The 25,212-nt window shown below is 35.9% G+C and overlaps 1 protein-coding gene across 5 annotated transcripts; it reads left to right on the top strand.

Moving 5' to 3' along the window:
• The first annotated feature begins 2,460 nt into the window (after window positions 1-2,460).
• Window positions 2,461-25,212, top strand: CCP110 (centriolar coiled-coil protein 110). Of its 5 annotated transcripts, none has more exons than XM_040257129.1 (16): window positions 2,461-2,675; window positions 4,348-4,489; window positions 6,364-6,519; window positions 6,907-7,035; window positions 9,424-11,068; window positions 13,244-13,371; window positions 13,857-14,034; window positions 14,585-14,724; window positions 15,120-15,236; window positions 15,582-15,683; window positions 15,865-15,981; window positions 18,778-18,851; window positions 19,395-19,457; window positions 20,095-20,154; window positions 20,657-20,742; window positions 23,062-25,212. In XM_040257129.1, the coding sequence occupies exons 3-16, from the start codon at window positions 6,379-6,381 to the stop codon at window positions 23,112-23,114; spliced, it is 3,033 nt and encodes a 1,010-aa protein (XP_040113063.1). In that variant the 5' UTR covers window positions 2,461-2,675; window positions 4,348-4,489; window positions 6,364-6,378; the 3' UTR covers window positions 23,115-25,212. The 5 variants fall into 5 exon arrangements, with proteins under 5 accessions (XP_040113063.1, XP_040113046.1, XP_040113067.1 ...); XM_040257112.1 differs by having other exon boundaries at window positions 2,463-2,675; window positions 13,241-13,371; XM_040257117.1 differs by having other exon boundaries at window positions 2,482-2,675; window positions 4,364-4,489; window positions 13,241-13,371; window positions 23,062-24,130.

Genomic DNA, 25,212 nt, shown 5'->3' on the forward strand with positions numbered 1-25,212 from the left:
AACATCTGTTGGATCATAGAGAAAGCAAGGCAATTCCAGAAAACCATGTACTGCTTCATTGACTATGCTAAAGTCTTTGACTGTGTGGATCACAACAAGCTGTGGAAAATTCTTAAAGAGGTGGGAATACCAGAAAATCTTACCTGTTCCTTGAGAAACCTGTATGCAGGACAAAGAGCAACAGTTAAAACTGGACATAGGACAACAGGCTGGTTCCAAATTAGGAAAGGAGTACATCAAGTCTGTATATTGTCACCCTTATATAACTTATATATAAAGTATATCATGCAAAATGCCAGGCTGAATGAATCATAAGCTGGAATCAAGATTACCAGGAGAAATATCAACATTAGATATGCAGATGATACCACTCTAATGGCAGAAAGTGAAGAACTAAAGAGCCTCTTAAGAGAGTAAAAGTGGAGGGTTAAAAAGTTGGCTTAAAACTCAACATTCAAGAAACTAAGATCACGGCATCTGGTCCCATTACTTGAAGTTAAATAGAAGGAGAAAAGGTAGAAATGGTGGCAGATTTTTGTTTTCTTGGGCTCCAAAATCACTGCACATGGTGACTGCAGCCATGAAATTAAAAGATTCTTGCTCCTTGGAAGGAAAACTATGACAAACCTGGACAGTATATTAAAAAGCAGGGGCATCACTTAGCCGACAAAGGTCTGAATAGTCAAAGCTATGGTTTTTTCATAGTCGTGTACAGAAGTGAGAGTTTCTTCTCACAAAGAAGGTTGAGTGCTGAAGAGTTGATGCTTTCAAACTGTGGTGCTGGCAAAGACTCTTGAGAGTGTCTGGGACAACAAGGAGATCAAACCAGTCAATCCAAAAGGAAATCAACCCTGAATATTCATTGGAAGGACTGATGCTGAAGCTGAAACTCTAATTTTTGGCCACCTGATGCGAACAGCCGACTCATTGGAAAAGTCTCTGATGCTAGGCAAAAGGAGAAGGGGCAGGAGAAGATGAGATGTTTAGATATGCATCACCAGTTCAATGAACATGAATTTGAGCAAACTCTGGGACATGGTGAAGGACAGAGGATCCTGGTGTGCTGCAGTTCATGGGGCTGCAAAGAGTTGGGCATGAGTCAAGGACTGAACAACAACAAAACAGTAAAGCAGGTATAATCAGGTTGTAAAGCTGGAAGGGATTTCAATAATGCCCTCATTTGATAGATGAGGAAACTGAGGCCAGGAGAAGTGAAGTGAAATGAGCTGATAATGGCAGAGTCAGGACTAACATCATGCTGCCCAGTATTATGCCATGAAATTTCTACTGCTACTCCTCCTAACCTTACTTCTTCTCCTACTAAGGTCTAATGATGGGGCTTCTGTACAAAGAACTGCAAGAATTATCTCAAGTATTCCTTACAACTACTCCTGTGATAGGCACGTTTAAATCTCTTATTTTATACACAAGAAAATTGGCATGGGAAAGAGGGTAAGAGAGGCAGACGGTAAGGCCACTTTAGGAAAGGGGCTAGCTGTTAAATCATATTTTGAAAATGCCAACAAAAATTGGCAGTTGCCATTTGCCTCTGTAGGGATTAAATTATTAGCCACTGCAGCCACTGACCTGCAACATATCCTGAAAGGAGTTCAGGGTGGAGATCAAGAATGAGGTACTTTGTGCTCTGGGAAAAATTGGGTATTTTCAGAAGATTTTATGAGCCTAATTCTTACATCTCCTCCTATCTAGAAATGCACTAAAATCATTAATGGTGACATCAGCTTCTCATGGCCAGCTGGAAGCCTCTGGCAAAATGTTTGCTTGACTTCATATATCCCTTTTCGCTAAAATCGTATGTAATACTGACCTCTCTTCCTGCCTCTCTGGGGGCAGTTTCTCAGAACTATCTGAATTGCTGTCTCCTGAGTAATAGTCCTCATTTTTGTCCCAAATAAAACTTAACCTACAACTCTCGTGGTATTTTTTTTTTTAAGTTGACAGAAAACTGGCAATATGTTTGGACAGAGAACTTTGGCAAAACATTCTGAGCTTTTCCTGCCATTCCGAACCTGCTGCCTTCCTTTCTTGGAGGTATTTTCCCTGTGATTTGCAAGAGTAGGCAAGTGTTGAAGCTTAAAGTTGTGGCATCTAGGATTCAATCATTTTTTTTTTTTTAGAGAGAAAAAAAATTTGGTGCCTACTGTATGTATTCCAGCGATTGTACAGAAAGAAGTTATCTCTTTACAGATAAGTGAAAAATAGCAGCTTCAAGGAACATTTCTCGAGGCTTCAGCTCCTAACGAAAGAAAATTTGAGAGCTGTCAGTGAGGACTACGCTTCCCGGCGTGCACCGCGCCTTCCGTAAGAACAACGCCTTCCATCGCTGGGCCGGGACGCGTACCCAGGCGTGCACAGCAACTCGGGGATTGTAGTTTTCTGGAGGCCCAACCGGTCCAACGGACCCGGAAGCAGCCACCGGAAGTTCTGGCCCTAAGAGGTGGAGTCCGGAGGAGTGGGTGCGGCGGCGGCGGCGGCGGTGGCGGCGGCGGTTGCCAGGAGCCCGCGTTGCCGCCAGAGTACCGTAATATGGCGGGGAGGAGGAGGAGAAGGCGGCGGCGAACAGAGCTGTTTTCAGTCAGTACCAATTGAGCAGTTTGCTTCCTACCAAGGCCAGGAGCTAGGGGAGGAAACCTGCCGGGTCCGTGGGAGAACAGGTGTGTGCCTAAGAGTGGGCTTGACTCAGCGAGTCTCGGCTGCGAGGCCGCAGGGAGGGCGGAATTGGCGCGCTGAGGAGCTGAAAGAAACCCGAGCGCAGGGGCTTCCGGACCTCGAGCCCCTGGAAAGACTCAGGCTGTGTGGAGGCGGGTGCCCCGGGGGCCGGCGGCATCGGTCGCGGAGGTGATGTTCGGATGCTGGCACCGCCTGTTGGGTCCTCGGGATGGAGCTTTATCAGAGGAGCTGGGGAAGGTGGGCTTGGGGCGCTGGGGAGACGGCAGAGGGTCCCCAGTAAATAAAATCGGACCAAAACTGGGGAACCATCTCCTGTTGATAAAACTGGTTGGGCCATTTTTTCTTTTCCTGGTAAGGGGAGCGTCCCAGGGTGTGCACTGGCCATTTCTGAATGCCAGTTATCACCAGCTAAAGGGCCTAGGCGCATTCTTCACCCTGCGTTTGTGACTCTCTGGGGGGCATAAGGAGAAGGATAAAAAAGCAAATTATCTTTATTGGCCCTCATGCTACTAGATGGTTTTCACCCTTTGCTTCTACCTGGTTATAACCCCAGTTCCCTGTTTCCAATTTAAGCAAATGGCAGGCGCCTAGAGTTTGACTTAATGGGGACGGGTATGAACGCAGCAAAATGAGGAAGCTGAGGTCCCCCTTTCCACGCTTTTTAAAGAAATTTTTTAAATTTAGTTTTTAATTGAAGGATAATTGCCTTACAGAATTTTGTTTTCTGTCAAACCTCAACATGAATCAGCCATAGGGATACATATGTCCCCTCCCTCTTCATCCTCCATGTTTTTAAGTTAAATTTGAATCTTACCAGAAACCAAGCACTGTCACTGGCCTCTAGGAATTCATAAACTAGTGGGAAAAAATAGTTGTCATCATTCTCTTCCTAATGAAAGTTGCTCCCATTCGTTGGTTTCTGCATGTTTTATTAATGAATCCACAGAATCTCATCAAAGCAGATACTATGATTATACCTATTTTACAGGAAACGAGGCATAGAGATGGTAAGTGAATTGCCAAGAACTTACAGGTCGTGTGTGCCTGAAAAAGAAAGCTTCCCCTTTTTTTTGCCCCTTTGAAAAGACTGATGGGTAAACAAGCAGCTAGGATGTGTAAACAGGACATGTTCTGTGTGCTTTTAAGATTCCCTTCAGTGACATTTCTGATGGAGCACTGGTGAGCAAGTAGCAGAGTTGTGAGTCTATGGGGTTTGCAAAGAGGCTCATTTGGAGAAGGATCCTAGTTTAAGTGGAGAAGACAGGCCATGTCTGAACTTGATGCAGCCAACAAATTATTAATTCAAGTGGACCATTAATACCTAGTGGTAAAGTATGGGGCAGTAGATTTGTGGTTGCAGTGGCCATGTAATCAATGCTCCCTTAAAATAAAACCCTGGTAACAGAGGTAATTGTGGCATGAGAAACTGAGTTCCCTGTTGCTTAATTATATAGGATTCCGGCTCTTGATTTTTAAATGGTTGCCTTTGCAATTTAGAGGTACCATTTTCTCTGGGAATAGGGTCATCAATGAAAGTCCTATTCTCTAAATTCTATTCTTCTTTGCTAGCTTCTTTGCAGTGTAGTCCACTGTCTTTTTTCTGATTTACTTTATTATTCGAGCTAACTATTCTGTTTATCCAGTATTTTTATGAAGTGCCTCCTGTGTACAGACTTTGTCCTGTGTAATGGGGATTCAGTGGTGAGCAAGACTGAGAAGGTACCTGTGCTTACGGAGATTACATTTTGGTGGAGGAAGACAGACAAAACCCAAGGAAATAAGATAATTTCAGATAAGGGTAAGTGTTATGAAACTTGGGAAACAGCAGGATAGTGTGATAGTGAATGACACAGGGTTCATGCTATAGAGTCACTTGGTTATTTTCAGAATCATGATATTAGACTTGTATTTGGATGTTTAAAGCATTATCATAGGCCATAAGTTATACAGTAATAATATATTGCTGTATGTCTGCAGTGTGTAAGGCAAACATACACTGTTTAAGGGATGTGAATTTAACTTTCTGAGGCAATGAGGCATATTTGTATGATGTTGAAAGAAATATAAAGCTATTACCATAAAGATGTTTTATTTCCTTAAATTTCCCAGACCTTCCATGCTTTGCTTGTGTATCCATTGGAAGTACATTACATTAATTGTATGAGTAATCTATTTTTGTTTCTTGTAATGCTGGATGTGTGGGTTGTGCTAAAAATTCTTTTGAAGTATTTTAGTAGAGAGGGGATCATTTAACTTTCTCTTATATCTTAGCTTCTGCCTATTCTAATTTTTAATATATAATGTGGGTTGAAGCCTAGACTAAATGAGGCCTGCTTTGGTTATCATGCAGTAAGCTGTTTTGTATTTTATTTTCTCGTTTAATGAATTTAAGTTTGCAAGATAATCTCATTTATATGCTAGAGAACCATTTCTTTGAAATTAAGTTCTCAATTTGGATAAATGAAAATAGAAATAATTAGAATTAATGGTATGGTAGGAAGGTTTGCTATTAATAAGACTACCAAAAAAAAAAGGACTACCAGTTTGTCAAAAGTAGCAATAGATGTTATTTTCTTATAATGTAATCATAATTTCATATATGATTTTCCTTCATTTCCATTTGTACTATTGTTTGTCCTGGATACATTAGAGTACTAAATTTTTAAGTACCTTGAGGCTTAGGGCAGTGTCATATTGTATCTTATTTCATCTTTGCATATCCCACGTCATGAATTGAATTTCACTTCCCTGTCTCTTTTTTTGTTGTTAATTAATTGTTTTAAAATGAACACTTAAAGGAATATTATCATATTAGTTTTTCAGTTTTCACAATCATATCTTTGTTGGTTATGAGTCCAGTGATAGCTCTCTTTCCCTTTACCTTGCTTATTTAAAGGAAACAATGCCAGACATAATACTGTGAAAACAGGCAATCAAATATTTAACACATGCTGGATGAATGAATTGGTAGCTGATCCTTCCTGGTTACCTTATATTTTCATAGCCACCATCACAGTTTTCCAGAAATTGTGAATGACTGGACTGATTGTTGTAAGTAGTTTGGTGATGGTTCCATTTTTCAACTATAAAGTAGAATTAATATGAGGGCCAATAGATTCTGTTTTTCACTTCTGATTTGGCCAGTTATCATGGAATCAAATTATATTCTTAAAGATATGCAAGTGATAGACTGGACTTTGTTGTAGAAGAATTTTTGAAAGTAAATATCTTTCTTTATTTAGCCCCCACCCTCCTTTTTTGTTTTGCTAAGAAGGATTCCTACCTTTGTATTATATACTTTTTCCTGTGATGTATAGATAAGTCCTGCTGAAGAAAAGATAATATTGTTTTACAGTCTGAAGTTAGTTAGGTTGTATAGTGTTTCTTTTCAGAAGGTTTCATTGCTGAATTCTTTGTGCCTTTCTAAATTAATCACATTTAAAGATTGACTATATACAAATCTTCAGAAATGTTAAGCATATAAAGCCAGGCTTAATTGGGCAGGGTCTTGAGGTCTTTTTTGTGCCTAAGAATTAGCTCCTGATCAGGAAAACAACTCTGGGAAGCCCAGTTCTAGAAATTGTGAATTCTAGGAATATTTCAGTGCTCTACAGATTTGCCAAATAAACTTAAGATCAGCACATTAAAAATGGCTTTTTTCCCCTGCTGTAGTGTGATTGTGGGAAGATGGAGGAGTATGAGAAGTTTTGTGAGAAAAGTCTCTCCAGAATCCAAGAAGCATCATTATCCACAGAGAGCTTTCTACCTGTCCAGTCTGAAAGCATCTCACTTATTCGCTTCCATGGAGTGGCTGTGCTTTCTCCACTGGTAAATGTTCTTTGATTTTTTAAATAATTTTTTTTAAAATAGTGAATCAGTAAGGTTGTTCACAGAAAAATAAAAGAAAGGCTTAGAAATACCTAAAAGATGCTTAACCCTTTTCAAAAGGAGAGACATAGCTTTTTTTTTTTTTTTTTTGAGTTCTGATATATGGCATCCATTTGGAATTCACACCAATACAGAACATTTTCATTACCACAGAAAGATCTCACATCCTTCATCCCAGTTATCAACCCCAACCATGGTTCAGATTTCTTTCACTATAGATAGTTTTACCTGTTGCACACATCTTTAATCATTCTGGTTCAGAACTTCCTGATTTTATGATATTTTTACATTTATGAGAAGTTATTACATATTTATGATGTTTTTCAGCTTAATATTGAGAAAAGAAAGGAAATGCAACAAGAAAAGCAGAAAGCACTTGATGTCGAAGCAAGAAGGCAGGTTAATAGGAAGAAGGCTTTACTGACTCGTGTCCAGGAGATTCTTGAAAATGTTCAGGTGTGTAATATAAGCTCTTTTAAATTATAATTAAGAAATCATGAGGTAGGCCTTGATTATAATTTTTCAGAAATATATTTGCTTTAGTAGTTAATTACCAATATGCAGTTGTGTTTGAGAAGCTTCGTAATTTGTGATTTTCCATGTCAGTTACTCCAAAGAAAATTCACTTGCTTGTTAGTGATGCTCAGTACTTGAATCAGAGGGTATTTAGACAGTGAACCCATACACTGAGTATAGTTGCTTATTGTCTGTGTCTTATGACTCTAAAAACATTGAATTCTCAGTGAAAAAATGATAGAATTGGCCATTGTAGTTTACCTCTGAACTAATCAGTCTATTGACTCAGTGACCTTATTCTCATTCTCTGCTAAAGTAAATAACTGCTTCCAATATTTTTTGGTAAAAATTCTGATCTTAGATATACAAATGCAATTTAGATTACATAACAATTTTCTTGATGCACGTTAATATAAACTGAAACTATTTAAACCACACATCTTTACCTTTGGCAGTTTCTTTAGATTTGTATAAACAATTTGTTTTAAGTTCTGGATCATCATACTAAAAAGAAAAACAGCGAGTAAGTTAAATAATTTCTGCCATATGTAACATTGTTTTGCTGGTTACATCTTTTAATTCTTTTGTAATCTTAGAGGTGTGTGGTTCATGTAATTCATGCTAGGTGATATTTCCCACTAACTGCTACCTTCCTTTCACTGTGGGTAGTCGATCTTATAAAGTATAATTACTTCTCATATTGAATTTAAAAACTATAATGAGTAGCACAACAAGGGTGGGTTTCTGATTTATTACATATTTCCTATTTTTGGAATAAAATTAGCATATTATTCTTGGTCCTTTGCGGGAATAATTCACATATAGTACTAATGGGATTATCGTTGAGTTTAAAAACTTTCTCTGCATGTACAGTATAGAGTAATGAATTAATTATGCAGTTAGAGAAATTTTATCTTACACAAGTAGCTTTTTAAGGTCTGTTTTACCTGTAAAATCTGATTTTGTGGTAGATTGTTTTTGTTGTTATTTTAATTGTATAATCAAAGGCTTATTTTAGTGATGTATAAAAAGGATGGGTGCTGAATATCACAGATGTGTAACATTTAGCTATTTTGAGGAAATAATTTTAGTTAAACCTGTGAACACGTGTCCTGAGTATGTATCCCTTTTATTTTATTTTAGTTGTGAAGTTGTACGTATATCTCATTGTATTGTTTATTGCAGAGTACCTGGAAACAATTGCATGTCTTGGGATTTACAAGCTAAAATAGGAGTGCCATGTTGTCTAAGAAAAAAAACACAAAACAACTTAAAAATCTTTTAAAATTCAGGATTCTGGCGTCTGTATTCATAAGATAATATGGTGATGATTTTTGCCAGTTTCATGTATGCTTGTATAATCTTTAGAATTATGCTCCGGGAGTTGGTGATGGACAGGAAAGCCTAGTGTGCTGCAGTCCGTGGGGTCACAAAGAGTTGGATACAACTGAGCAACTAAACTGAATCTTTAGAAAACATCCTAGTTGACTTTTTATTTAGAAATAATAGATCCAAAATGTAATTTTTTTTTTCTGTTGAATCTTGTGTATACAATTGTTCTCTTTAAGTTTTTTTTTAATTAAGCTTTTAACTTACTTTGCTTGTTCAAAAACTCATTAGCAGGCAGTTGTTTTAAGTAGTCATTGGTTAATCAAATTGGAATTTGCTTTAATGTATTGGGTTTTAAGTTAAAGTTTTTATTTTTCAAGTATTAAACTACATAGCTGAGCTATCATTTACCACAAATTTGTCTCATCATACAGAGGGTTTTAGTTAAAATTTGGAGCAAGCGTGTGGGAGGCAAGAGTTTTGGTACTGGATTACTGTTCCTTAATCAATATCCTGGGCAAGTTAATCTTTCTTAAAGAGGAATCATTTAAGTGAGAAATTTAATGACTTGGTATTTATCTTATACATATCCTTAGATGATAGTTCTCATAGGAGAAGCAGTTGGTGATGTTAATAACATATAACCAGAAGAAAGTTATGGAAAATACTTCTATTCCAAGATTAAATTGCACATTGTTATATGATATATATGTGTGTGTATAGACATGTACCTATGTTCATAATTTTATTAGATTATTTAGATGTTACTTTTTTCTTTTAATCTTTTAATAAACAGTCCAGCATGACCAATAGATGCTTTTTACAGTAATTTGTGCTCCATATGATACAGAATACCATGAAAAGGTCATCTGAGTTTTTGTTTGTGTTTTTAAATATTAGAATTCTGAATCTTCAATTTCAGTTTTGCTTTAGAAAACAATGAAATCAAAGGCTGTTTGTGTAGTGATGAAGTGTTAATTTTTGTATTTCCTTTTCCAGGTTCGAAAAGCACCTAATGCCAGTGATTTTCATCAGTGGGAGACTGAAACAGTTTACTCTAATTCAGAAGTCAGAAACTTGAATGTTCCTGCTACACTTCCAAATATCTTGCCAAGCCCTACTGAACACTCTACTTTAGCAAAGTTTGAAAAGATAACTGGAATTTTGCCACTGAATAATGAGGATCAATTTAAATCTAATGTGGTAGACTTAGCTAGGGACTCGGAAGAATTGAGTTATCTGAAGCAATGTGATAGTTCGAATATTAGCCAGGCAGAAAATGAAGCTTCTTTAAAGACTTCCTCAACAGCTGCACAAGAGACACTTACTTCTGATGTTCTCTTTCCAACAAATGAAGAACAAGATCCATCACTTTTGGAGGAAGTTACTCCGGATCCCTACATAATGAGTCTTCAGAACCTTATGAAAAAGTCAAAGGAATATATAGAAAGGGAGCAGTCTAGGCGCAGTCTGAGAAGTAGTGTAAAGAGCAGTGTTAATGAGAGTCATTCAGACAAAGAAAATGATGCTGTTAAGGTGACTGACAATGGAAAGGAGAAGTCCCAGTTGATAGGCAAACACTGTGGTTCAGTTATTCCTGACAAACCAAGCCTTAATAAATCAAATGTTCTTCTCCAAGGTGCTTTCACTCAAGCAAGCAGCATGAATACATCTGTTTTAGGTAACTTTTCTAAAGTGGACATATCTATACGAACTGGCCATTCCACTGTTTTAGAGACTGATTCTAATTTCCAAGGCATTCCCACTTTTGTTACTGAAAATAATGTTATCAAAAGTCTTACTGGTTCATATGCCAAAATACCTAGCCCAGAGCCAAGCCTGAGTCCTAAAATGCATCGAAGGCGTTCTAGGCCATCATCAGCATGTCATATACTTATAAATAACCCAATAAATGCTTCAGAATTAAGTCCTAAAGGGAAAGAACAAGCAGTAGAGTTAGTTGTTCAAGAAACTGATGAAAAAACACATGTACCCGAAACGGTGCCAAAGTTACCAGTTGATTTAGCAGCAGTTTGTTCAAGTAAGGTTTATGTCAGCAAAAATACAGAAGCCATACAGGAAATGGTTTTAGGTAAATCAAATCAGGTATCTCAACCTTCAGGTAATCAATTAGAAAATAAAGTTATTCATGGACTTGCTCTCATGGAAGGTCAGTTAATATCTGATGCGAGAGGACCGCACAGAATGGACAGTACGTGTACTGCAGGGGAAAGACCGCATGAGCCGTATGCCGCCAGAGAGTGTGTTCTGAGTCAAAACTTCGGTACTCTGAGTGGAGTCAAGTCAGCCAGTGTGTTAGAGAAAAACTCCTGCAACTTACAGATGGGACTGAATAAGTCTTATGATGTAAAAAACCCGTCTCCTTTACTGATGCAGAACCAGAATACCAGACAGCAGATGGATACCCCTACAGTGTCCTGTGGAAAAGAACAATTTCTGGAAAACAGTTTTGAGAAAGTTAAACGGAGACTTGATTTAGATATTGATAATTTGCAAAAAGAAAACTATCCTTATGTTGTAACAACTGGAATAGCTGAACAGGAAAGGCAACATTTGCCAGAAAAAAGGTACTCTAAAGGATCTGTCTACATCAAGAATAAGATGTTAGAAACTAGTTCCAAAGGTAAGAAGGCTTTGAAGTATTTAATATCTGCCAAACAGATGGCATCTTTATTTAATACTTTTAATTGACAATTTGCAGAGCAATAATAATTGTCTTCACCTGTTCAGGTTACTTTCATTTATCAGAGAGCATAATTAGCTACAGTGTATTGCCACTTGATAGGCTTTCTTAAAGGATTTAGGATTTTTTCTTATTTAAATTATGAATCTTTCACAGTCCATTTGGTATTAAGAGAGAATATTGTTAATGACTGAAAGGAAAAGTTCTTGCATGAAGCATCATTCCTAGTTTTAATCCATTGTATTGCTGTTATGTCTTCCTTTATTTTCACCAGTATTCCTTCCAATATTTTCACCAGTTTGCCCTTTGATTTGTAATGAGATGCTTATGCAGTTGGCCCTTTGAAAAGTGAAAGTGTAGTTGCTGAGTCGTCTCTGACTCTTTGCGACCCCATATGGACTGTATCCCACCAGACTCCTCTGTTCATGGAATTCTCTAGGCAGGGATACTGGAGTGGATTATCATTTCCTTCTCCAGGGGATCTTCCTGACCCAGTGATTGAACCTGGGTCTCCCACCTTGCAGGCAGATTGTTTACTATCTGAGCCACAAGTTGGCCCTTTAGTAAACACTTTAATGTCAAATTATTAGAGAAAATAGCACTGATAAGGTTCTGTGAGTAGTGTTTCAAGAATGGTATATTTAGTAGTGAAAATTATTTCAAAATTTCTGTTGCATCTAGTGTTATATTAACACCAACTTGTTAAAACAAGTCTTATTACGCCTTACTTTGTTGTTATGGTTCATAATTCATTACTGATAGTAAAGACTTATAAATCAAGTAAATTAAGTTTTTAGACACAGACATTTTAACTCTAATGTGATATATAGCCTCCTGAAAAAAACTATATTCTATAAAATTGCACACTAAAAATAACAAAGTTTATCGGAAAAATAGAGTTGGGTTGGGGCAGATTGTTTAATGCATGGGTGCTTTATCAGAACTCTAATAAAGAAAACAGTTGATACCTGAGGAGCTGGCTTGGCTTCTCTAAATAGATGACACGGCAGGCTAAGGCTGTCTTGGTGGATACCAAAAGTACAGGGACTAACTAAGTGGCGATTCTGGCAGAAGAGGAAGGCCATGTGTGGGAGATCAGGCCGGTCACGGAGGCAGCTGGGTTGCTGTCATGGTGGGCATGGGAGGCAGCACAGTGTGCTGAGAGCTGCCCATAGCTTGGCCGCCTACCTTGGGCACACCTCCCAAAGAGGGAGCCCCTGGACAGGCACTCATTTATAAGTTTTTAAGGTAGAGCTGAATGGACTCCTGCTATTGGCTGAGTGGTTAACTGGAGAGCCTTTTTCCTTTCTTGCTGAGAGTTACTATCCTGTAGCTTTTCCAGGCGCCCCCCCCAACCTATAAAAAATTGCCCATGTACAAATGCAAATTGTTGTCGCTGAATAAAATGGATTTAGGAACAAATTATTGGAATACTATAGGAGGTACGACAAATATAATTATTTTCAATGAAAATCATTGTGTATTTGAAAAGAAGGATTCTTTGAATTTAGGGGAATTACAGTGGATCCCTGAATATCTGTGCTACATGTGTAATACTTGGTATTTCAACATTTCAAAGTATCTTACCAATTTCTGTTCAGTAAGTTGCATTTAATACATTTTTTAATAATTAAAATACCTGGAACTTTAGTATTTAATCTTTTTTGGAACTTTATACTGAGTAGCTTTACACTATCAAAGCATATATTTAAAAGAAAAATAAAGCACAGGCTAAGCTATAATACTAGACACCCTGGAAAAGGACAAGAGTGAAGAGAATAAATGGAGGTGAGATGCACACGAGAACCACATCTTGAAGTTCATTGGAATAAGGAGAGTCTGGATGGAACATACAGTCTTGTCTCCATCAGTTCAGATCTTGAAGGGATCTGTTGAAGAATTGGGTGAGGGTGATAAGATACAGAACTTTTGTAGCCTGAAATGAAAGGAGAGCAAAAGACAATGTGGTTCAGAATGGCGATTTGGCTGTATCTTGATTGTACTATGTTGGATCCAGGAATATTCTCTGGTTAGAAGCGTAATTTAAATTGATTGTATAAATCATCAGATATTACTAAATTTTCTAAATTTGAGGGGACACTTTTTTTTCAGAAGGCGAGGAGATACTAAAAAGCAAGATGTTAGCTTTTGAAGAAATGCGGAAGAGACTAGAACAACAGCATGCCCAGCAGTTATCACTACTCATAGCTGAGCAGGAAAGGGAACAGGAAAGACTGCAAAAGGTGAGGAATTAAAATGTAGAGATACAGCGCTGGTGAGTGGAATTTTGGTCATGTAGAGGATATTTCTAATTGTTACTTATGTGTATCTTACTCTAAGGGGGTCATTGATTTTGTTACATGGATGGTATTTTTATTGCCCAAGTGTGAGTTACAATATTTAGATGCTTATCTAAAAGTAAATGTATAATTTATCAAAAGGATACTTAATTGAATCTTGATTCAAAATTTTTAATATTTTAAAAGGTATTTTATAAGTAGATGCTGAAATATGCCTTCTGTAAGAGTATATTAGAAGAGGAAGGACACTTGTTTTAAGATTATCACATTTTAGAATCAGTTAAATTGTCAGTTTTATTTGAGGGAGGAAAACCTGAAGTAATAATTTGCTGATAATCATACATACTTTTGCTGAGCCTAAAATAATACTATTTGGAGATGTAATTAAACAAAAGAGCCTACCACATTGTAATAAACTTAATCTGCAGGACATAGAAGAACAGGAGAAAATGTTAAAAGAAAAGACGGTAATTACTGCAGAAGCCTCTGAACTGGACATTAGCAATGCTGTGGACTTAGATTGGAGAAAGATAAGTGACTCTGGTTTACTAGACACAATGCTGTCTCAAGTGGACTCACTCCATACTTCGAATTCAGATAGTTCTGGTAAATATTAAAAAATCATTTAACATTAAAAAAATTATCCTATACTAAGATATTTTGTTTGGCACACTTTAAAATTGTACCTCCTTTGTGTTAGTCATTGCATGCCCAACCCGCTGCTATTTGCCAGCTGCTTACTAACCAATGAAAAATGACATGATAGCAGCAAAGACCATTGAGCAGGTGTTCATGAAGAAAAGCCACCTTAGCAAGGGAAATATCAGGAAATTTGACTCAGAGCCCAGTCTTTGTTCACTCATGCAGCAGGTGATATACTGCAAGGGAAAACTCAGTTTGCTATCTCCTGGGTGATGTTGAATTACATCTCATTCCCCAGCCCCAATAAGAGCTTATCTTCAATTATCCTGAAATGCTGTTGGTGTTGAAAAGATCCATCTGGTGTATAAGCTTAAAGTCCATAAATATTTTAAGTCTGCATGTGGATCAGTTTCAGAGGAGTTGGTATTCTTAACGAGTGTCATGTTTATTTGGATGTTCTGTGTATTCTAATTGTTTTGACATCAAATACAATACTATGTGTATGTTTCTCAAGGTTTTACAAGTTCTGCCCTACAACATAGCTTTGGTTCTGCAAATGAAGTACCATTCTACCTCTGGGGATCATCAACTAGTGGCTTGACCAAACTCTCAGTAACAAGGCCTTTTGGAAGGGCCAAAACTAAGTGGTCTCAGGTGGGCAAACTTAATGATACACGCATGCATGTCTGTCTTTCTGTCTTTTTAATTTTATTTTGTTTTTGGCTGTACCATATGGCATGTGGGATCTTGTTTCCCTGACCGGGGATTGAAACCAGGCCCCCTGCAGTGGAGGCACAGAAGACTAACCACTGGACTGCCAGGGAAGTCCCTAATCTGTCTTTTTTAAAGAGCTACATTATCTTAGGTTCTACAAGTGAAGCATAAATATTTTGTGATACATCAGAAGCTTAGCTTTTATTAGATACTAAACAACACAGCAAACACATATAGAAGAATTTCATATGTACAAACTATTATTGTAATAGCTAGGAAATCTTGAGTATAATGTTCAGGTTATTAAATTGTTGTGTCTATACTATTTCTTCTAGGTTTTCAGTCCAGAAGTACAAGCAAAATTTAACAAAGTAACTGCAGTGGCAAAAGGATTCCTTACTCGTAGGCTTTTGCAGACAGATAAGCTGAAACAACTTCGACAAACTGTAAAAGTAAGAGGATTGTGTAAATTGTATTGCATATCCATCTCAGTTTCTATCAGTGTTCTGACACAGTTGACAATTGAGTTCAGTACTTAGGCAGATCAAATACTTTCAGTCCCTTTAAAGGCTTAAATTTTAAAAATTGATTCATCTCATTGAGACAATTTTTAAAAATAGGTAAATGAAGTAGGTTGTGCATTTTTTTTGTCTCACTTTAAATTGAGTGCTGTTTGACTTCTGATGTAATAGTTTTATTTGTATACTTATATTTGTTTTGACTGAAAAAAAGAACATGAGGAAACTCCAATGATCATGAAATCTTCCAGAAAAATGAAGGAGCATTTATTTTTTCAGGATACTATGGAATTTATAAGAAGTTTTCAGTCAGAAGCACCTTTAAAGAGAGGAGTTGTTTCAGCACAAGATGCTTCTCTTCAGGAAAGAGTGTTAGCTCAGGTAATGCATGTGTCCTCAAGGCTCTTAGGAAATGGAAATGTTTTATTTCTCTCCCTTGATTGAACCACCGAAAGTAGGTTTCAATTAAAACTTTAACCTTTTTCTTTAAGAGTACATAATATTATTGGCCTCTAACCTCATCTTTTTAAATGGGTATAATATTTTCTTCTTTTGAACTTAGTTGCGAGCTGCCCTGTATGGCATTCATGACATATTCTTTGTAATGGATGCAGCTGAAAGAATGTCTATTCTACATCATGATCGAGAAGTTCGTAAAGAGAAAATGCTCAGGCAAATGGTACGTTACATGATTTTTAAATTAGTGAATGATGAAAAACACATTTATTTCTTTTACACTCACAAAATACTTCTCATAGCAAATATGTGGGTTTTCCTCCCACACCAGATCTCTGACACCAGCTGGGTGTCTACGATTCAGTTCAGTTCTGATACCATCTACCTGGAGTCAGTGTCGGATGCTACAAGATAGGGAGGCATTTATATAAAATGCCCCACTTGAGATGCCAATCTCAGGTTTCATGTTATATTTCTGACCAGTTGGCTATAAATTGGTGTTCCTATGAACACCTTCTCTACTCCGGTTTGAAAATTTTTCTAAAATGGCTTGCAGAACACAGGGAAACCTTTGCTTACATTTAATGGTTTATTATATAATAAAGGATACAGTAACCGATAGAGAAGAAGAGCCAGAAGTAGAGATGCACAGGGTGCGGGGTGGAAGGGTCTTGAGAGCAGGAGCTTCCGTCCTGTGGAGGCTGTGTGCCACTTTCTCAGCATAGGGATGTGTATTTTGGGCTTTTATGGAGGGTTCATCATGTAGGCATGGTTGCATGATTGATTATTGACTCAATTTCTAGCCTCAGTCCTGCCCCAGATGATAGGGGGGTGAGACTGAAAGTTCTAAGGCTGTAATTATGCTTGGTCTTTCTGGTGACTAGCCCTTATCCAGAGACCCCTAGGTTTGTCTTATTGGAACAACAGGTGCTTTGGGAAATTCCCTGGCAATCCAGTGGTTAGGGCTTGGTGCTTTTACTGTCAGAGCCCAGGTTTGAGAAAAAAAAAAAAAAAGAGGATGCTTCTGTCACCCAGGAAATTCCAAAAGATTTAGGAGCTCTGTGTCAAGAATCAAAGTCTAAGATCAAACATTAAGAAAAAAGAGGACCCTGTAACTCAGGATATTTGATTACAAGAGTTTTAGGAGCTTTGTGTCAGGAACTGGGTTCAAAGACCAAATATTAATAGGAACTAGGGGTAGATTTATTTATCTATCTATAATTACTTCACAATGAGGTTCTTCTGGGTTTGGAGTAATTGATACTAAATATCATTCTTTATTGATTTTTAGCACCCTTCCTACAATTCTTAAAACATAGTTCTCAGGATTACCAAAAATATTTAAATCTGTAGACAAATTGAAAAGAAACTGGTAAAAGGATTACATACTGTTTTGTGATTAGGTTTTTGAATTAAGCGTTGAATGCTGCTTGGATGACTCATTAAAAAACTATTGACTGTTCTTGATTAAATACCCTTGAAACTATCATGTGCATTGTTCCTCTTTTATAAATGAGAATTAGAAAAAAGCTCCAAATTAATTTGAAATACAGTTGCTCCTTGAACAATGTGAGGGATTAGGGGTGGCCCACTGTCAAAAATCTGAGTATAACTTTTAACTTCCCGACAACTTAACTACTAATAATGGCCTACTGTTGACCAAAAGCCTCACCAATAGCATGAACAATCAACACATATTTTGTATATGTCTTATATACTATATCCTTACAATAAAATAAGCTAAAGAAAATAATAAAGAGAACATATATTTATAGTACTGTACTGTATGTATCAATACCATAAATTTATGTTGTTTACAAGATGAATCCTGTCTTGCAGTACCTATAGCAGTATTGTCTTTTATGATACAAAACACTGAAGATGCTGTATGTATTACTAACATGAGACATAAAAAATGAAAAGATTACATGAAGAAATTCATGTTGATTTACAGGTATAATGATTCATGCATTGATAATGAAGAGACAGCAATATGTTTGATGTATGGGAGCCTAGTATAATCAATATGATTACTTCATCGTAGACTAGCCTGTACACTAAATAATGTGCTGCTGGCTGTGCTAAGTTGCTTCAGTTGTGTCCGACTCTTTGCGACCCCGTGGACTGTAATCCACCAGGCTCCTCTGTGCGTGGGTTTCTCCAGGCAAGAATACTAGAGCAGGTTGCCTTTGCTGTCTTCCAGGGGATCTTCTCAACCCAGGGATCAAACCAGAGTCTCTATGTCTCCTGCAATGGCAGGCAGGTTCTTTACCACCAGCACCACCTGGGAAGCCCACACTTAAGAATAAATCATTATAATCATGACTTAGAGTGTTACAATTATGTTCATAATACAGTATTGGAAACTGTTAGCCTTTTTTTTTTTTTTTACACCATTTACCTGTTATGATAGGCTGCAGTTGAAAGAGAAGAGAGTAGGAGGGAGGGATAAAGAGAGAGGCTGGCGTATTATATGGTAATGTAACTTGGAAAGCAAAGTTATTAAACAGAAAATAAACATTAACTTTATGTGAAATAGTCACACCTTATGCTTATAAAGGATAGGCCAGTAGAAATATATATTTTATGCATTCATGACATACTTAATTTTTTTTGTCTATTTCTAGGTTATACGGTTCATCTGAGTTTTTAAAAATTGTCACAAATCTCAAAAAAATTTCCAATACATTTGTTGAAAAAAATCTGGACATATGTCACCTGGGCAGTTTATATGACCCTTGTTGTTCAAGGGTCAGCTGTATATCAGAGTGTTGGAGATCTGTGGTTTGAATCAGTGATCTTAGTGTGGTTGGCAAAAGAAAAACAAGCCAAATTTATATTATTGGGAAAAATAATTTTAATTAATTTTGAAAAATCAGACTGTTTCAATTGTAAGGACTAGGTTAAAGTTCAAAATGTTAGTAAGAGAAGTCTTTCCATACAATTTGAGATCATCCTATACTATAATACAATGGTATTACTGATACCACTAGAGCTTCATGTTACTTTTGTCTTAAAGGATAAAATGAAAAGTCCACGAGTGGCTCTTTCAGCTGCAACACAGAAGTCTCTTGATAGGAAGAAGTACATGAAGTAAGTTTTTCATGACTTGTCACATTCTAATTTAATTATTATCAAGCCAATTGATTTTAAGCATCTGTTGGTTTGTATTTTCAAATTAGAAATAAAGAACAGTTAACTCCTCTTCAACTAGGGTGATACACATTCCCTTATATAAAGAGTTTTATTAAAATCAGGTGGTAAAATCTAGTTTTATCTATAGATAAATTTATTAATAAAGTATGTCAGCGTCAGCTTGTGTAATTGATAGCTAATCAAATAATCTTAAAAATACTTAATCCTTATGTTCAATGTTAACTTTATCTTTTAAATATATTCTTTTTCAAATATTCTAAAGACTTCATAGTGGGAAAAAATGCAAAGAATATTCTGAAACTATCCTATTAAAACTCTTCTTTCTTGAAATTTGTCTTTAGTATGCTTATTACAGGTCTTCCAGTAGTGTACCAACTTTGAAATGATTTGTTTCTGTCATCCTGTATCACATTTGTAATCATGTATTTTCTCCCTTTCTAAAAACATTATTTGTATGTCCTTATTTTTATATTGTGTTAGGGCTGCAGAAATGGGAATGCCAAGTAAGAAATTTCTGGTTAAGCAAAATCCTTCTGAAACAAGGTGAGAAAAATCACAGTCTCACTGAGAGACTATTTTTTAACTTTTAAGGAGAAGAAAATTTTATAAATTTTATTAGCTTTGTTCTCCTTTATATCAGTAAATCTCTCCCTGTTGAGTTGGAGGCCGAGAGGGTCAGAATCCACAGTAATACCTGGTCATGCACAAGGTCATGTATCCTACCAGATGTTCCTGGAGCTTTCTGTAGGACATAGAAATTTGAGCCCCATATGTCTTTGAGTTCAGTTTGCAGTCTCAGGGGTCTTGGATATTTACTTTAAAACCTTAGAAGGTTAAACTTAATTGTGACCTGTTCTGTGCTCTTACAAGAGTGTTTTATTTCTCAGATGTTTGAAAGGAAAAACTGGCGTTTGTAAAGTACACAAATAAATTATCTAAAAGCACAGGGTTAATACTTATGTTAGATATCTCCTGATAAAAAACCAAGGTGTGGCCTCTTGGTGAGCATTTAAGCACCATATTAGTGTGCTTTAATCACTTGGTTTTCCTTTGTGGTAACGTATAGGCCGGATCATTGCATAGTTGACTTCCTCCTCGCTGTCTGTTTCACCTATTGAAAGACAATAGGGGAAAAACTGAATTTATCCTGTTGATTAATTTTTATTTACTTTGTCAACAGAGTCCTTCAGCCAAATCAAGGACAGAATGCACCTGTTCATAGGCTACTGAGTAGACAAGGGTAAGAATTCAACACACATGGGTATTTAAAAATACTCAAATCAAGATTAGCTTGGAGAGGGAAAAATAACGTAATGTTTTTTATGTAAAAGATAATTATTTTAAAATGTGATCTTTTTATAGCATTAGGAAGAGCTTTAATGTTTTGTTCAAAGATAACCCTTTGGTGTACTGTTGTGTATTATATTTTAATTATCATCTTTTGTTGGTGTGTTTTTACTTTTCATTTCATACCATTTTGCTCATTAAATATTGTAAACATCCATATAGTACGTTCAGCATCACCAAAGTGATTCTCCAACAAAGCATAAGCTATAGTTTAGTGGTTATAGTCTCCTGCTGAAGCAGAAGTATAGTTTCCTTTCTGTGCGCATGCATGAGACTTAAATTCTCTTCCAGGTTATTTGTGCTTTGAACAGTTGATGCAGTATGGTTGCTTTTTTGAATGTTGAAAATTTAGAACGTAATGCAAGTGACTTATTAATTTTTTTATATTCAATTAGAACCCCTAAGACATCAGTGAAGGGGGTTGTGCAAAATAGACAGAAGTCTTCACAGAGCAGAGTGCCTAACAGAGCGCCTGTTTCAGGTGTGTAACAAATTCCTGAAACCTGTTCGATAGAAAGACGTGCACAAGCTGCCCCATAACACAGGCCATACCAGGGGGATACGGTGTCTTTCCTTGCCACCATAATTTTGGCATATTCACGGTCATTCCTACTGGTGATCATTTGAATTAGTATCTTATGGCAGTCAGGAGATCTTAGTAAAATTGTGGTTCAGTGTAAATTCTGTGAAGATACTATGTATTTTTTAATTTGAAAAATTTGCAGAATTATACACACTTAATTCAGAAGAGTTTTTATAAATGAGTAAAATATATAATGATCTAAATCTGGGCATCTCTATTCAGTTTTGGGGCAGTGCATCCCCCAGGAATATTTGTATCTGCTCATAAGGGAAGGAATTTTTCCCTCTGACTACAGGGTCACATGTGAATATGCCAAGTGCGAGGGGGTAAGGGCTTAATCTTTTGCTCAATAAGAAGCTTGAGCTAAATGTCCTTATATTCATTATTTGAGAATTATTTAAGGATTAAACCAAAAAATTTATTTTGAAATCCTATTTATGGTGGCAGAAAGACAAATTCATTGTTGAGCTAACGCAAGACCTTTAAGCTAATGTTTTAATGTTTTTAGGTACCTGTGTTAAGACACTATGATAAGCTCACCAAAAATTATGTGATCCACTAAAAATACTTTCAAACTGTTTTGCTTTAACTAGACTGCTTTCTAAACTTTTAAAAGAAATCTAATCACCAGGCAATGAAAATTAAATCTTTAACAGTTCTAATCTTCCTCTTATTTTAGAGCTTTTATTACTAAGTGATTTCCTCCAAATTAGGAGGGAACAAGCAACAAATTTTTTCATGTTATTCACATAAGTTCAAAGAAGGAACAAGATATTGATCACACCTTTGAATTGATTGCTCACCTTTTGCATGTATACATAGTAAGTTTAATTCATAATGTTGAATATGTGGATGATTTAAAAGGTCATCTTTTGGAATTCACTGTGAGTGACAGTCAATGGAGCTGTTTTAAAGGGATTAGAGAGTTGAAAATCCTGCTTATTCCAGAGGTTGGATCAGCTTGTTTGAAAGATAACCATTTGGACCAAACACCAGATCTGTTGCTTGTGAAGTTATGTGAAATTTTAAGACATTTTTAGTTTTTTATCATGTTAGCATTATATAATTTGATAAATCCTGGCTAGTTGGCAAGTTATTGAAGAATAAGTTTTGTTTTGCTTAATATTATCTATTCCCACAGTGACTACTTTCCATATTCTTTTCTCATGCATTTCATCTCCACTATTTGTCACTTGTGAACCTATAAGAAAAATAGCAACTACTGTTTTCTTTTCAGTAATACGCAACAGTATAAGGGATGAATAGAAAGTCATTGCAATTAATGTCTACAGTGAAGTTCAGTACTTAGAACTATTGTGGTTTAAATGCATTGCAACATAATTATTAATAAAAATATACTTAACCCTTAATTATACATGTTCATTCAAACATATATAATTAATACGTATCTAACAAGTACAAAAATTCTTTCCTATTTTTTCGTAAAGATTGATTTATACATGAGTGCATATTTAGACAATTGAAAAAGACTATAAAGAATTTTATCCTTTTACATAAACCAAAAATTTCGGTTATGACTGACTAAAATTCTGACTGTGAATCTCAACACAGGGATCCATAGTTGCTTTTGAAAAGATTATTCTGTCTTCCTTAAATTTTTAATGGCCTGGATTATGTTTCAAACAAATTTGAAATTATGGATTGATTTTACCTATATTACATGTTCTAACAAAAGAACATACCTTTTATTAAGCATTTTATAGAAAGTTCAGTTTTGTTATAATAGACTATCAATCTCAGCTTGAAGTAAAGTTCTGAGGTGTTTGAACTGCAAAGTTTGCTGCAAAGCAGTTAAAGTTGTTTGTAGTTTTTACAAACTAAATTGCAATCTCTGATCTCACATATTTTAAAACATATTATGTCTTGTGCTTTAGAGTTTATGGTGAAATTCAGAAACTACTGACTAGAGTAGGAGACAGTAATGCAAAATGGTTATGGAAAATAATGAATCAAGCGGAACTGGGCTCTCAGAGTTTCTACTTCTTACTCTGTTACTTATACTAGTGACTGTTACCCTTAAAATAATATAACAATTTTGACCTCATGATTATTTTACATAAGGATTAAATATGTTAATGTGTTTTGCTGGTACATAGTGTACAGTTCAGTGCCTAGTACATAGTGAGCAGTCATTAAATGGTATCATTATAGAAAAGCCGACACTGAGAAATAATATTAGTTTTGCTCTGTTTCTAGGAGTATATGCAGGAAAAATCCAAAGAAAGCAGCCAAATGTTGCGACAATTTAAGAAGACAACATTCATTAGGATAAAACGGGGGGGAAAGGTTAGGATCCATATTATTTTCCCTGCTTATGACTTTTTATTTAACTCTGGACTCTGTTTACACAGGCAAAGTGGTGTCAAAGGGCTGAGAAATCATCTGGATATTTTGGTCTCTTTCTAACCACACTCCCCCCCCCCTTCAAATTTTCCTTAGTTTCAGTTTTTTGTTGTTCAGGCACGAAGTTGTGTCTGGCTCTTTGACACCCTCTGGAATATACCCCCCAGGCTTCCCTGTCCTTCACTGTCTCCTGGAGTTTGCTCAGATTCATATCCATTGAGTCAGTGATGCCATCCAACCATCTTACCCTCTGTCTCCTCCTCCTGCCCTCAGTCTTTTCCCGCATCAGGGTCTTTTCCAATGAGTCTGCTCTTCACTTTTGGGTGAAGACAAATTAGTGCTTAGTAACTGACTCATTTTTGTCCTTAACCTGTAAAGTTTGTTTTATTACTCAGGTGTCTGTTGAGAACCTTTTTGTAAACTTAAAGGACATTTGGGTTTATTTCTATAAAATATTGAAAAGGTGTGATAAATTATAAATAAGTTCTGAAATATAAAGTTCATTCATCTTAGCACACTATTTGATAAATTAGATACTATTCTGTTTGAGAGGAAATTATTGCAGAAGAATGTTTTTCTTTTGTTTTATTACTGCAAAAACTCTGATTAATCTCTCATATTCTTGGATTTTTGATGTAATCTCATAGGATAAAACACTTGCCTGCCTATTGTGGCCTACCTAAAATATACCACAGAAGTAGCTGAGTGTCATCGTTTTGGTCACAAGTGCACATTCTTCTCAAAAACTAGTTGTCTTACAGAAATGTTAGGCTTAATGTATATTACCCCAGTAATATCAGAAACATTTCTACTAAACTATGAAATGTGTCGAGGGTAACAAATTTGGGGAAGATAGCACAATCTTGAATGTAGTAGTGCTTAGGAATGAATGCATTATTAAATCTATTTCTGTAAAATAGAATAACATGTTGCATGCAGTTACATTTTCTATTTAGTCTGTTTATTTCTTCATACTCTGCTTTTTTTTAGCATGCTTGATTTAGGAGAGGATAAAGGGCTATCTGATATGATAAATTCAGATTTTCAAGTGGGATGATAATACTCTAGTTGAAAGGCTGCATTACATGAGACACTTATATTTAAGGTTTTTCATCACTAACATATTCATTTAAAATATAAGCCAAAAAAGGTTACCAAGGGAACATGACTTTATAAAAAAGAATGTCATCGTTAATTTATCAAGCCATTTCCAAAAGGGCTTTGTGCTTCTCACATAAAATTGGGAACATTTATGTGTGCATTTAATCTTTCTAACTTGAATATTAAAAAGATACTGGTATTTTGAAAATGCAGACTGTATGTATTCTTAATATTCTCTTAAGGATGTTGAGATAAGTATGGTTTTCTTCGATTTTCCACTCTTTTTAAAATTTAACTTTTCCATCCAACTGTAGACAGAAAATTGTAATCTACGCTGGGTGTAAACTAGATTTTTGAGATGTATCATTTATTTAAGGAGTGAATCAGAAAATTAGAAATAGAGCACAGTCAAAAATGTCTGAATTACCAGTTTATATTTTTGGGCAAAGTATATCAAAATGATCTTCTTAATATGATAAATTGTGCTTTATCATTCTGAAAACTCAGGATACAGATTACTTATTACCATTGTGGGTCTTTCCAGTATGAAAGATAGATGCTAAATGTTTTGTGTATAGTAATACAAATTGGCTATAACAAATAGTGTGTTTCAGAGAAAGTTAAAACTAGCTTTGGATTAAGGATGCAGAACTTGAGTTTTTTTTTTTTAAGGGTAAAGCTTGCATGTTTTACGAATTTTTTAATGTTCACAGCTTTTTCTCATAAAAGTGCCAAACATTGTTTTGTGCTTTTAATGTGCTTTTTATTTATATATATTATTTTTATTATTTTTACTTTGAGTGGAATGTCCATTAATGTAAATTATATTTATTTTTATACTTTAATTTTCACTAGTTTTGCTTCTAGGCAAAAGGCAAAATAAATTTTTCATTGTAAAAGAAA

This window comes from Oryx dammah, unplaced genomic scaffold (genome assembly GCF_014754425.2).
Source record: "Oryx dammah isolate SB20612 unplaced genomic scaffold, SCBI_Odam_1.1 HiC_scaffold_2, whole genome shotgun sequence".
In the NCBI taxonomy this organism is placed as follows: Eukaryota; Metazoa; Chordata; class Mammalia; order Artiodactyla; family Bovidae; genus Oryx; species Oryx dammah.

Coding starts and splice junctions, on each gene's coding strand:
- CCP110 (XM_040257112.1), top strand. CDS start 6,379: ATGGAGGAGTATGAGAAGTTTTGTGAGAAAAGTCTCTCCAGAATCCAA. Junction 11,069..13,240: donor GTTAGAAACTAGTTCCAAAG/GTAAGAAGGCTT, acceptor CTTTTTTTTCAG/AAGGCGAGGAGATACTAAAA. Junction 14,725..15,119: donor CCAAAACTAAGTGGTCTCAG/GTGGGCAAACTT, acceptor TATTTCTTCTAG/GTTTTCAGTCCAGAAGTACA.